The sequence below is a fragment of the Oncorhynchus kisutch genome, linkage group LG14 (genome assembly GCF_002021735.2).
Source record: "Oncorhynchus kisutch isolate 150728-3 linkage group LG14, Okis_V2, whole genome shotgun sequence".
Taxonomy (NCBI): Eukaryota; Metazoa; Chordata; class Actinopteri; order Salmoniformes; family Salmonidae; genus Oncorhynchus; species Oncorhynchus kisutch.
Genome location: NC_034187.2, coordinates 24,480,802 through 24,495,449, shown reverse-complemented (window position 1 = coordinate 24,495,449; position 14,648 = coordinate 24,480,802). Strand labels below are relative to the sequence as shown.

The window sequence follows — 14,648 nt, the reverse complement described above, 5'->3', positions numbered from 1 at the left end:
CATATGGTGTACAACCCCCCTAGGTGAAGGATGTGGTGAGGAGATGTGGGGTACAACCCCCCTAGGTGAAGGATGTGGTGAGGAGATGTGGTGTGGAGATGTGGTGTACAACCCCCCTAGGTGAAGGATGTGGTGAGGAGATGTGGTGTACAACCCCCCTAGGTGAAGGATGTGGTGAGGAGATGTGGTGTGGAGATGTGGTGTACAACCCCCCCCTAGGTGAAGGATGTGGTGAGGAGATGTGGTGTACAACCCCCCTGGGTGAAGGTTGTGGTGAGGAGATGTGGTGTCGAGTGAGAAGACAGATACAACTAAAAAGAAACCATGTCTAAGAAACAGAGTGTAGACATGAAGCTTGGAGAAAACTGAGTCTCCTCTTCCTGTGTGAGCATCTGCTCGAGGTTTATCAGAGCTCCCAATGAAACTCTGCGGTCAGACCAGGGAAGTAGTTAGCTATAGCCTCGACATTGCTGAGTGTGCCTGCCTATCCTCCCACTGCAGAGCGCTGTGTGGAGGCAGCACATCCCCAGTGTATCACTGTCAGTGGGAGAGAGATAAGCTCTGTGTTTTTCCATTTCTCATAACTTTACAGTAACAGCAGACTATCCTGGGTGGTTTAGGACACTGACCAGTGAGGAATCGGCAGGCAGACAGGCAAGGCAGGGTGAGAATCCAGAACACTGCGGGTAAAGTCCTGTACCTACCTGTCTAAATTTAGCCCTGGCCTCTTTTTCCTTCATCCTTCCGTGTGCAACAAGGTAGTCGAAGACCTCTCCTGCAAGAGAAAGAAGACAACAGTAAGGATATTAAATTGAAGGCTGTGTATTTCAAAGGGAAAACGGTACGAAAACACTTTGTACATCAAATAAGGTCAAGGTTTAGAACAGGGCTGTTCAATTCCGGTTCTGGAGGGCCAAAATACTTCTGTGTCTTGTTTCTACCTGGTAGTTAATGGCACACACCTGGTGTCCCAAGTCTGAATTAAACCCTTATTAGGAGAGGATGAAAATCAGAAGTGTTTCGGCCCTCCAGGACTGACATTGAACAGCCCTAGTTTAGAGAATAATCCAAATCAAATCAAGAACTAATTTAAAACACAGTATGAGGAGGATGTGAACCTAACTGTTCCTCACACCTACAGAGAGACACAGAACTCTAATTCCTTTACTGTAGTACTGTCCTGAAGGCACAAGCTTCTGAGTATGGCAACAACATCAGATTCTTTCTTCAGCCCACGCAGCTGTGTTGTGTTCTCTCAAACCCGTCCATGCTAAAACGTGACACAGCTCTCTCGTGTGCTAACAGCAGCTGAGAGGTTAGGGGGTGAGAAGGGGGGGGGGTCCAGCATTAACAACTTGCCCCATAAAACCTTTTGTTCTGCATCCCCAAAACCCTCCCACACACAATCAGTGTTGATCTGCGGTGGCAGCAAGTGAGCGTGTGTGCGAAAGAGAGAGTCACCAGTGCCCTCCAACTCTGCTCTAAATGCAGGACGTGTCAACACACATTTCAGATTTCCTAGAAGTAGGTTGCCAATGGCCACTGTTGCAATGTACTGAATATGATATATTTCCTGTAGGGCTGACCCCGTTTTGTTGACTGGTCATTTGTTTGGTCAATAGGCTTCTGGTTGACTGAGATTTCTTTAGTCAGGAAGTAGTACATCATTTTTTTTAAATGTTCATGGTGTACAAGACACCTGTCTAATTGGCACCTGCCTGAGTGGACTAATCCATTATAGAGGCCGTGGGGGTGGCACAGTCCATCACTCTAAGACATGTGCTACTGAACTTGTATATGGTTATATTACGTTGGAACAATGGTGCAACACTAATAAAAATAATATTTTATAACAGATGTGCGCTTTCTCCCGCGTTGGATAGCAGTCGCTGTCAGTGGTTCTGAAACACATCAGTGCACTGTTGGCGCCTAGACCATGTTGCTTTGTGCATAATAGCAAAGTTAACCAGCATATTGGTGTTGAGAACAATGCTGTGGAGGCAGCAGCAGAATGAGGCAGAAACAGCCTTTTGACTTAATTGTCTAAGAAAAGTAGCCTAACTGTTAAATGTGCCTGGCTTTATAAATCATCAATATATCTACAGAAATAAGACAGATCCTGCTTCTGTTGCCTGTTTGTTTAATAGCCTACTGATTCCATGAGCACCAAGCCTTCGTAAGCACCAAACCACACACAACATGTCGGATAAGCAATTTCACAAATTCGTCTGTTTGCTATACTATAAAAGGCTTTATCTTGTTTTTCGTTAGAACAGCCTGTCGGGTATTTTTTATCATTTATTTAGTGTTACTTACACTGTTCCAAATTGTCAGAAAAATATTTATAATAACCCTCCTTTTTCTTGATTTCATTATTGTTGTGACTATTATTGTTATGATTATCATTGTTATAATAATAAGTCATGTCATTATCATTAGTAGGCTTAGTATAGCTGCATCGCATAACCGCCATTGAGCTGTAGGCCTAAGAGTGCATCCTGTTTATTCTTAATACTGAAACTTACTTTGGTCTATATATAACTTACAGTACTGTAACAATCAATCACTCATTCATTAATGTCATCACACAGCATGAGTCATTCATGATTTGAAATGCAATCAAGCATTGACCCTTGAATAATTAGCGTGAACAATAAATAAACCGTTCCATTTTGCTGTAATAAAAACTACAAAAAAAATAGTTGTTTACATTGTTCCAAACAGTCAGAGAAATTATATTGTAATCTAACAGAACCTGTTTGGCACACATAATATGCACGGAGCGCTTGCTCCTTACCTTACGAGCTAAACTACTTCTATGCTCGCGTCGAGGCAAATAACACTGAAACATGCATGAGAGCACCAGCTGTACCGGAACACTGTGTGATCACCCTCTCCGCAGCCGATGTGAGTAAGACCTTTAGACAGGTCAACATTTACAAGGCAGCTGGGCCAGACGGATTACCAGGACGTGTACTGCAAGCATGCGCTGACCAACTGTATTCACTGACATTTTCAACATCTCCCTGTCCGAGTCTGTAATACCAACATGTTTTAAGCAGACTACCATAGTGCCTGTGCCCAAGAACACTAAGGTAACCTGCCTAAATGACTACCAACCCGTAGCACTCACGTCTGTAGCCAAGAAGTGCTTTGAAAGGCTGGTCATGGCTCACATCAACACCATCATCCCAGAAAGCCTAGACCCACTCCAATTTGCATAACGCCCCAACAGATTCACAGATGATGCCGTCTCCATTGTCCTCCACACTGCCCTTTCCCACCTGGACAAAAGGAACACCTATGTGAGAATGCTATTCATTCAGCGTTCAACACCATAGTGCCCTCAAAGCTCATCAATAAGCTAAGGACCCTGGGACTAAACACCTCCCTCTGCATCTGGATCCTGGACTTCCTGACGGGCCGCCCCTAGGTGGTAAGGGTAATAATGACAATTACAACAATACTGAATGAAAACTTATTTTAACTTAATATAATACATTAATAAAAAATAAATTTAGCCTTGAATAAATAATGAAACATGTTCAATTTGGTTCAAATAATGCAAAAACAAAGTGTTGGAGAAGTAAAAGTGCAATATGTGCCATGTAAAAAAGCTAACGTTTGAGTTCCTTGCTCAGAACAGGAGAACATATGAAAGTTGGTGGTTCCTTTTAACATGAGACTTCAATATTCCAAGGTAAGAGGTTTTAGGTTGTAGTTAATATAGTATTTATAGGACTATTTCTCTCTATACCACTTGAAGTCATAAACAGCGCTGTGCTTGCGAAGAGCTGCTGGTAAAAATCACAAAAGTGCTGTTTGAATGAATGCTTACGAGCCTGCTGCTGCCTACCATCGCTCAGTCAGACTGCTCTATCAAATCATAGACTTAATTATAACATAACACACAGAAATACGAGCCTTCGGGCATTAATATGGTTGAATCCGGAAACTATAATTTCAAAAACAAAACGTTTATTATTTCAGTGAAATACGGAACAGTTCGGTATTTTAACTAATGGGTGGCATCCCTAAGTCTAAATATTCTTGTTACATTGAACAACCTTCAATGTTACGTCATAATTACGTACAATTCTGGCAAATTAGTTCGCAATGAGCTAGGCTGCCCAAACTGTTGCATATACCCTGACTCTGCGTGCAATGAACGCAAGAGAAGTGACACAATTTCACCTTAATATTGCCTGCTAACCTGGATTTCTTTTAGCTAAATATGCAGGTTTAAAAATATATACTTCTGTGTATTGATTTTAAGAAAGGCTGTAATTATGTTGCAGCTTTAGCAGCACGAACAGCTCAATAACCACTGTGGTGGTCGCTGCAGCAGGGAGGAGAGAGTGACAATGGATGCTAGTCACACAGTCACTCACTGCCATTTTTTTTTAACACATCAAGTCTGAGCCCGGCTCGGCACAATCAAATCAATTGCGGTCAGACTCCCTCTAGTCATGTGTGTCTTAATTATTTAATCAAACAGTGCACTTAACGCATCAGACAAGCTCAGTGAATGTACTGTAGTTGATTTGATTAAACACATAGGATGTGTCTACATATGGAAAAATACACTTGTGAAAATGTAGACCAATCGATGGGTCGATAGAACCGAGATGACTCTCAGTCGACCATGTTTTTTTTCAGTCGGGGACAGCCCTAGTTTCCTGTATGGCTCTTCACCATGCCCTATGCCATCACAGCAGTTACGGGGGCTGAGAAGCCGAGGCATAACATACTACTCACCTCCACTGGCATACTCCATCACCAGGTACAGCGTCCTCTCTGTCTCGATCACCTCAAACAGCTTGACTATGTAGAAAAGAGAAAGATCTGTCCTTGAATTCAGGCCCACACTCAAAAACAATTAAGAATTTCATATTTCTGGCTCAACTGTGTAAAAATGGGTGTCCTGGATAGCTGACGGCATTGTCAGGGACCAGCGGTGTAAATGGATCCTGGTAAGAGAGAGACTCTGTACGCCCGACACTGACCTGCTTTCTGTGTCACTGTGACCCTACTACCTGCCCAGTGAGTTCCCGCAATTGTTTGTTACCGTTGTGTACATTCAACCTAAAGCTAATATAACAAAGGCATCAGAGATAATTTATAATCTGTCACAGAAACTGGAATCCATCTCCCCCGATGCATCCAAATTTATTTTAGGTGATTTTAACAACTGTACCTTGCAAAGTCCTGCGCACATACCACCAGTATGTGAAATGTCACAATAGGAAAAATAGGACTCTTGACTTGTGCTATGGGACAATACCAAATGCATTTTCTGCCACCACCAGACCACCCCTGGGGACATCAGACCACAATGTAGTCTACCTCAGGCCAACCTACTGTCAGCTCTTGGAGAGGGAGAAACCCACAGTTAAAAAACTGTCCAGATCTGGAATGACAAGGGTATCACTTGTCTCCAGGGCTGTTTTGACTGTACTATGTGGGAGGTATTTGGTCTCCAGGGGTGTTTTGACTGTACTATGTGGGAGGTATTTGAGGACAGCAGCTCTGATCTTGATGAACTCACAGATGTTGTTTCAGACTATGTAATCTTCTGTGTTGAGTCAGTTGTGCCTACTAAAACCTGTAAAATCTTCCCCAACAATAAGCCTCGAGTATCAAAACATCTAAAATCACTACTTGATAGGAAGAAGGCACTTTATGCCAAGGGTGATAGACAGGCTTTAAGAGATGTACAATGTGAGATCAAAAGACAGATACAGTGGGGCAAAAAAGTATTTAGTCAGCCACCAATTGTGTAAGTTCTCCCACTTAAAAAGATGAGGCCTGTAATTTTCATCATAGCTACACTTCAACTATGACAGACAAAATGAGATTTAAAAAATCCAGAAAATCACATTGTAGGATTTTTTATGAATTAATTTGCAAATTATGGTGGAAAATAAGTATTTGGTCAATAACAAAAGTTTCTCTCCTCAGGAAACGCAAGGGTGGCCTGGCCAAGGGATTAAATCCATGGCTAGTGCCCCCCACATACAGTGCCTTGCGAAAGTATTCGCCCCCCTTGAACTTTGCAACCTTTTGCCACATTTCAGGCTTCAAACATAAAGATATAAAACTGTATTTTTTTGTGAAGAATCAACATCAAGTGGGACACAATCATGAAGTGGAACGACATTTATTGGATATTTCAAACTTTTTTAACAAATCAAAAACTGAAAAATTGGGCGTGCAAAATTATTCAGCCCCTTTACTTTCAGTGCAGCAAACTCTCTCCAGAAGTTCAGTGAGGATCTCTGAATGATCCAATGTTGACCTAAATGACTAATGATGATAAATACAATCCACCTGTGTGTAATCAAGTCTCCGTATAAATGCACCTGCACTGTGATAGTCTCAGAGGTCCGTTAAAAGCGCAGAGAGCATCATGAAGAACAAGGAACACACCAGGCAGGTCCGAGATACTGTTGTGAAGAAGTTTAAAGCCGGATTTGGATACAAAAAGATTTCCCAAGCTTTAAACATCCCAAGGAGCACTGTGCAAGCGATAATATTGAAATGGAAGGAGTATCAGACCACTGCAAATCTACCAAGACCTGGCCATCCCTCTAAACTTTCAGCTCATACAAGGAGAAGACTGATCAGAGATGCAGCCAAGAGGCCCATGATCACTCTGGATGAACTGCAGAGATCTACAGCTGAGGTGGGAGACTCTGTCCATAGGAAAATAATCAGTCGTATATTGCACAAATCTGGCCTTTATGGAAGAGTGGCAAGAAGAAAGCGAGTCAAAATTAGGTCCCCATGTGTCGGAGATACGCAATAGCAACACAGGCTCTCCTCAGGGATGTGTTCTGTCCCTACTCCTGTACACTAATAGTTGTACTAGTTGCCATCCTGACAGACACCTCGTTAAGTTCGCTGATGACACTGCCTTGATCAGCCTGTTGCATGATGACGAGGAACATCATGGCCCGGTCCTAGGTGGCTTTGTAGAGTGGTGTGAGGAATCACACTTGGTCCTCAATACCATCAAGACCAAAGAGATGTGCATAGATTTCAGGAAGTGTACAACACCTCTGCAACATCTATCAGTGGTCAGAATATGGAGATCGTAGAGGAATACAAATACCTGGGTGTCCTCTTGGACAATAAGCTTCAGTGGAGTAAATGTACAGTCCTGCTCTACAAAGACCTGCTCTGCTCTCTTTCTCAAAAAGCTGGGATCTTTTAATGTAGACTGTACTATACTGACCCTGTTTTACAAATATTTAATTGAGAGTATTTTAACTTTTTGTATTGTTTGTTGGTTTGGCAATGCCACTGTCAGCCAGAGAAATATGCTGAGAAGGATTATCACCACAGCAAGTCAAACAGACAGGCCTGGATGAGATCTTTAAGATCAGGGCCCTCCGCAAGGCTCACAAAAATCATTTTAGACCAAAGCCACCCCCTGTACCCGGACTTTGAACTACTCCCCTCTGGGCGCAGGTATAGGGCAACCCTCAGCAGGAAAAATAGAACTAGACAATAATTTGTGCCAGGTGTGATATCCCTCCTAAATAGCTTGGGCTAATGTTCCTATCGACTCAGTAAGGCCAGCAGGCTAGTCTATAATCTTTTTTATTTTTTTAAAAGTTTATTGGTATGTAACTGTTAAGAAAGTGGTATTGTCAATTCTGTTTTGTATTTAAACTGATCTTTAAACGTGTACATGACACTACAACAACAACATTTCCCCATGCGGACAACAAAGTCAGTAAGTAAGAAAGATGGTTCTAGGGAGTTTATGTTCCTCAGTATCCAGAGCAAACGATCGTAGTTTAGAGCAAGGAATCCAGTTTACAATCATTCACATGTTCTACTGCTGATACAGTTGAAGTCAGAAGTTTACATACACTTAAGTTGGAGCTCCACAAATTTCTTGTTAACCAACTATAGTTTTGGCAAGTCGGTTAGGACATCTACTTTGTGCATGATACAAGTAATTTTTCCAACAATTATTTACAGACAGATTATTTCACTGTATCACAATTCCAGTGGGTCAGAAGTTTACATATACTAAGTTGACTGTGCCTTTAAACAGCTTGGAAAATTCCAGAGAATTATGTCATGGCTTTAGAAGCTTCTGATAGGCTAATTTACATCATTTACATCATTTGAGTCAATTGGAGGTGTACCTGTGGATGGATTTCAAGGCCTACCTTCAAACTCAGCTTGACATCATGGGAAAATCAAAAGAAATCAGCCAAGATCTCAGAAAAAAAATTGTAGACCTCCACAAGTCTGGTTCATCCTTGGGAGCTATTTCCAAATGCCTGAAGGTACCACGTTCATCTGTACAAACATTAGTACGCAAGTATAAACAACATGGGACCACGCAGCTGTCATACCGCTCAGGAAGGAGACGCGTTCTGTCTCCTATAGATGAACGTACTTTGATGTGAAAAGTGCAAATCAATCCCAGAACAACAGCAGCAACAGCTACCTTGTGAAGATGCTGGAGGAAACCGGTACAAAAGTATCTATATCCACAGTAAAAACGAGTCCTATATCGACATAACCGGAAAGGTCGCTCAGCAAGAAAGAAGACACTGCTCCAAAACAGCCATAAAAAAGCCAGACTACTGTTTTCAACTGCACATGGGGACAAAGATCGTACTTTTTGGAGAAATGTCCTTTGGTCTGATGAAACAAAAATAGAACTGTTTGGCCATAACGACCATCGTTATGTTTGGAGGGAAAAGGGGGAGGCTTACAAGCCGAAGAACACCATCCCAACCGTGAAGCACGGGGGTGGCAGCATCATGTTGTGGGGGTGCTTTGTGGGGGTGCTTTGCTGCAGGAGGGATGAGGGATGAAAATGATGTGGATATATTGAAGCAACATCTCAAGACATCAGTTAAGTTAAGTTAAACCTTGGTCGCAAATGGGTCTTCCGAATGGACAATGACCCCAAACATACTTCCAAAGTTGTGGCAAAATGGCTTAAGGACAACCAAGTCAAGGTATTGGAGTGGCCATCACAAAGCCCTGACCAATCCCATAGAAAATTTGTGGCAGAACTGATAAAGTGTGTGCGAGCACGGTGACCTACAAACCTGACTCAGTTACACCAGCTCTGTCAGGAGGAATGGGCCAAAATTCACCCAACTTATTGTGGAAAGCTTGTGGAAGGCTACCCGAAACGATTGACCCAAGTGAAACAATTTAAAGGCAATGCTACCAAAAGTACTAATTGGGCGTATGCAAACTTCTGACCCACTGGGAATGTGATGAAAGAAGCTGAAATAAATCACTCTCTACTATTATTCTGACATTTCACATTCTTAAAATAAAGTGGTGATCCTAAATGACCAAAGACAGGGAATTTTTACTCTGATTAAATGTCAGGGATTGTGAACAACTGAATTTAAATGTATTTGGCTAAGGTGTAAGTAAACTTCCGACTTCAACTGTAGCCTTGAAGAGCCTGAGGAAACTGAATAAATGTATTTCTCATTTCCTTTGATCACTCCTCCAACTAACCTCTCCACTCCCTCATCTTAGAATGGTGCGTGTGTTGCTGCATACACTCTCTGGCCTACCATTTCTCACATGTGGGCATATTAAACAGGGCACTCGTGCTTATTGGGTATACAGTGTAAAATCAGCCTCCCTGCAGTCTTTTCAGTGAGCTGTTCTAACAGTCTCTGGATGAGTGGCTGAGAGCTCCATGGCTATATATAGTGGAGGTGGGATGGAGAAGAGGCTCCCTCTCGCTCTTCTAAATGGTTATCATTGCACATTTAATTATAACCACATTTGAGCAGAGGAAATCATGACGTACGCGGGGTACAAAATTAAACGCAATTAACAACGTATCCTGTCTCCATCTGTAAGGTGGTGTGTAGTGTATGGTGGTGTGTAGTGTATGGTATTGTGTGGTGTATGGAGGTGTATGTGTGTGTGTTCTGCTTACCTATATTTGGGTGGTTTAAAATCTTCATTATTCTTACTTCTCTGAAGAGCTGCAGGGAGAGAAAATGTATTAATTGTTCAGTGTTGGTTTTCATACTTAGAAAGCGTGTAGAGGTCTGTCATTTTTATCATAGGTACACTTCAACTGTGAGAGACGGAATCTAAAACAAAAATCCAGAAAATCGCATTGTATGATTTATAAGTAATTAATTTGCATTTTATTGCATGACATAAGTACTTGATCACCTACCAACCAGTAGGTACATCCCCACTGTATAAAAGACACCTGTCCACACACTCAATCAAACAGACTCCAACCTCTCCACAATGGCCAAGACCAGAGAGCTGTGTAAAGACATCAGGGATAAAATTGTAGACCTGCACAAGGTAGGGATGGGCTACAGGACAATAGGCAAGCAGCTTGGTGAGAAGGCAACAACTGTTGGCGCAATTATTAGAAAATGGAAGAAGTTCAAGATGACGGTCAATCACCCTCAGTCTGGGGCTCCATGCAAGATCTCACCTTGTGGGGCATCAATGATCATGAGGAAAGTGAGGGATCAGCCCAGAACTACACGGCAGGACCTGGTCAATGACCTGAAGAGAGCTGGGACCACAGTCTCAAAGAAAACCATTAGTAACACACTACGCCGTCATGGATTAAAATCCTGCAGCGCACGCAAGGTCCCCCTGCTCAAGCCAGTGCATGTCCAGGCCCGTCTGAAGTTTGCCAATGACCATCTGGATGATCCAGAGGAGGAATAGGAGAAGGTCATGTGGTCTGATGAGTCAAAAATAGAGCTTTTTGGTCTAAACTCCACTCGCCGTGTTTGGAAGAAGAAGAATGAGTACAACCCCAAGAACACCATCCCAACCGTGAAGCATGGAGGTGGAAACATCCTTCTTTGGGGATGCTTTTCTGCAAAGGGGACAGGACGACTGTACCGTATTGAGGGGAGGATGATGGGGCCATGTATCGCGAGATCTTGGCCAACAACCTCCTTCCCTCAGTAAGAGCATTGAAGATGGGTCGTGGATGGGTCTTCCAGCATGACAACAACCCGAAACACACAGCCAGGACAACTAAGGAGTGGCTCCGTAAGAAGCATCTCAAGGTCATGGAGTGGCCTAGCCAGTCTCCAGACCTGAACCCAATAGAAAATCTTTGGAGGGAGCTGAAAGTCCGTATTGCCCAGTGACAGCCCCGAAACCTGAAGGATCTGGAGAAGGTCTGTATGGAGGAGTGGGCCCAAATCCCTGCTGCAGTGTGTGCAAACCTGGTCAAGAACTACAGGCAACGTATGATCTCTGTAATTGCAAACAAAGGTTTCTGTACCAAATATTAAGTTCTGCTTTTCTGATGTATCAAATACTTATGTCATGCAATAAAATGCAAATTAATTACTTAAAAATCACACAATGTCTCTCACAGTTGAAGTGTACCTATGATAAAAATGACAGACCTCTACATGCTTTGTAAGTCGGAAAACCTGCAAAATCGGCAGTATATCAAATACTTGTTCTCCACCCTATATATCTCTCACACACACATACACTGAAAAAAATATAAATACATCAATTTCAAAGATTTTACTGAGCTACAGCTCATATAAGGAAATCAGTCAATTTAAATAATTAATTTGGCCCTAATCTATGGATTTACATGACTGGGAATACAGATATGCATCTGTTGGTCACAGATACCTTAAAGAGTAGGGGCGTGGATCAGAAAACCTGTCGGTCCCTGTTGTGACCACCATTTGCCTTATACATCTCCTTCACAGAGATGATCTGGCTGTTGATTGTGGATCGTTGTCCCACTGCTCTTCAATGGCTGTGAGAAGTTACTGGATATTGGAGGGAACTGGAACACGCTGTCGTAGACCTCGATCCAGAGCATCCCAAACATGCTCAATGGGTGACATGTCTAGTAAGTATGCAGGCCACGGAAGAACTGGGACTTTTTCAGCTTCCAGGAATTGTGTACAGATCCTTGCGACATGCTGAAACATGAGGTGATGGCGGTGGATGAATGGCACGACAATGGGCCTCAGGATCTCGTCACAGTATCGCTGTTCATTCAAATTGCCATCGATAAAATGCAATTGTGTTCGTTGTGTAACTTATGCCTTCCCATACCATAACCCCACGATGGGGCACTCAGTTCACAACGTTGACATCAGCAAATCACACACCCACATGACGCCATATACGTACGTGGTCTGCGGTTGTGCAGCCAGTTGGACGTACTGCCAAATTCTCTAAAACGCAGTTGGTGGCAGCTTATGGTATTGAAATTAACATTAAATTCTCTGGCAACAGCTCTGGTGGACATTCTTGCAGTCAGCATGCCATTGCACGCTCTCTCACTCAAAACTTGCGACACCTGTGGCATTGTGTTAAGACAAAATGTCATATTTTAGAGATCCCTTTTATTGTCCCCAGCACAAGGTGTACCTGTGTCTTGATATGCCACACCTGTCAGATAAACAAATTTGTGCACAACATTTGAGAGAAATAAGCTTTTTGTGCATATGGAACATGTCTGGGATACGTGATGACAGACACTGATGTGGTTTTCGCTTAAAGAGCAGTTCTCTGAGAAAATGTATCTCTGCCCAAATATTTCCGAAGCACTAGTCTGGTTTTTACAAACATCTAGAATACATTGTTGTGCTATTAAAGAAGTTGAAGTGAAGTTACGATTATTGTCCTCACCTATCTTTCAGAACCTTAGACTTTACCGGTATCAACATTATTTGAGCAAGACACCTGCACACACAGAAACAAGACAAATGCTCCATAACCATTAGAGAGTGATCTGAGTTGTGTCAGAGCCAAAAATGCTCTTTAGGGTTCAATCTCAGTGGGAATAAAATAACTAAGTGCTATTTATTATTGATCCTCCTTTACGACAGCTCACTGTGCTCCCATCCCCCCTTCCGCCCATAAAATAATAAAAGTCATCCATATTTAAAAGAGCAGGAGCCGTGCCTGATGCTGTGCCATGTACTGGCCTTTCTATCTTCTACTGTGCCTCCTGGCATTACCCAATACAAGGTGCTGCAGCAGTCCATGCATAGGAGGAAATATATCACCATGTCTGGAACATACAGCTTAATGCCATCCTAACTGGTCACGCATCAAGAAACACAGACACGACACGCTCTATTCTGGGGAAGCCAGGATGTTTGGAGGATGACAGACCAGGGTAGTGTTCACATTGAAACCCAACCTGAACATCGTTCATCTCCAAGTCTCTCAACTGAATAGTATGATTTCCGGTTTAGCTAAAATACTAAAGGGTTCATTAAACTTCAACAGAAAAACACTCTGAACACGATAGTAACAAACAAGCGTAGATTCGACTTGGTTCTTCCTTGCTAGTGGAAGAGAAGTCTTAGCCTTGGCTTGAGGTCTAGCTCACTTTCATTACACTCTTCCCATTATACCCATCTACCCATTTTTATAGCAAAATATTCTCAGAGTGCTGCGTAAACATAGAGAAATAAGTGTTGCATTTGCATTTATTAGGGATCCCCATTAGAGCTACTCTTCCTGGGGTCCAAACACATTAAGGCAACTACATCACACAAAACAAAAAGATAAAACAGTACATGATATAACATTATTACACCACTACAATACAAAATGTATAACACCACCGCAAAGTGTCAGATCTGGAGGAAACCTGGCACCATCTCTACGGTGAAGCATGGTGGTGGCAGCATCATGTTTTTCAGGGACTGGGAGACTAGTCAGGGTCGAGGGAATGATGAACGGAGCAAAGTACAGAGAGATCCTTGATGAAAACTTGCTCCAGAGTGCTCAGAGCCTCAGACTGGGGCGAAGATTCACCTTCCAACAGGACAACGACCCTAAGCACACAGCCAAGACAGTGCAGAAGTGGCTTTGGGACAAGTCTCAATGTCCTTGAGCGGCCCAGCCAGAGCCCGGACTTTAACCCGATCTAACGTCTCTCGAGAGACCTGAAAATAGCTGTGCAGCAACCCTCCCCATACAACCTGACAGAGCTTGAGAGGATCTGCAGAGAAGAATGGGGGAAATCCCCAAATACAGGTGTGCCAAGCTTGTAGTGTCATATCCAAGAAGCCTCAAGGTTGTAATCGCTGCCAAATGTGCTTCAACAATGTACTGAGTAAACGGTCTGAATAACTAATAAATGTTTTTGCTTTGTCGTTATTGGGTATTGTGTGTAGATTGATGAGGGATAAAAAAAACAATTTAAGACATTTTAGGATAAGGCTGTTAGGTAACAAAATCTGGAAAAAGTCAAGGGGTCTGAATCATTTCCAAATGCACTGTACCTGATGTGGAGTAGAGTTCCATGTAGTCATGGCTCTATGTAGTACTGTGCGCCTCCCATAGTCTGTTCTGGACCATTTTCCATGTCATGGATAGGCAGGCAGACAGACTTATCATTGTTTCGTAAAAAACTGAGTTCCCCTATGTGTGGTTGCTGGATGGGTTTCGTGGTGTTCTCTAGAGAAAACCATAGGGAACAGACAACACTATTCCTTACAGCAGTATTGACAGGCTTATGTAGTGATAAAGAATGGAACCGGTCAGTTCTTGCACACACACACACAAACAGACCACATGGGAACCACCAGGCTAAGGCACCATAACAAAACATCACAATAGACACAACACTTCTATGTAGATTGTGTTGCCAACAATCCAGG

At 42.7% G+C, this 14,648-nt stretch overlaps 1 protein-coding gene across 19 annotated transcripts in view; it reads right to left on the bottom strand.

The window, feature by feature from the left end:
- The window catches only part of LOC109904128 (MAP/microtubule affinity-regulating kinase 3), a 37,597-nt gene that overhangs the window by 13,883 nt on the left and 9,066 nt on the right, over positions 1-14,648 (bottom strand). For all 19 annotated transcript variants that reach the window (XR_004202718.1, XR_004202719.1, XM_031788081.1 and 16 more), the window contains exons 4-6: positions 9,944-9,992; positions 4,759-4,824; positions 705-775 (exon numbers count right to left, since the gene is read on the bottom strand). Coding sequence is in view for 17 of the 19 variants with exons in the window: in XM_031788081.1 (XP_031643941.1) it covers positions 705-775; positions 4,759-4,824; positions 9,944-9,992 (186 nt within the window). In the remaining 2 variants the exon portion in view is untranslated. The remainder of the gene's footprint in view (positions 1-704; positions 776-4,758; positions 4,825-9,943; positions 9,993-14,648) is intronic.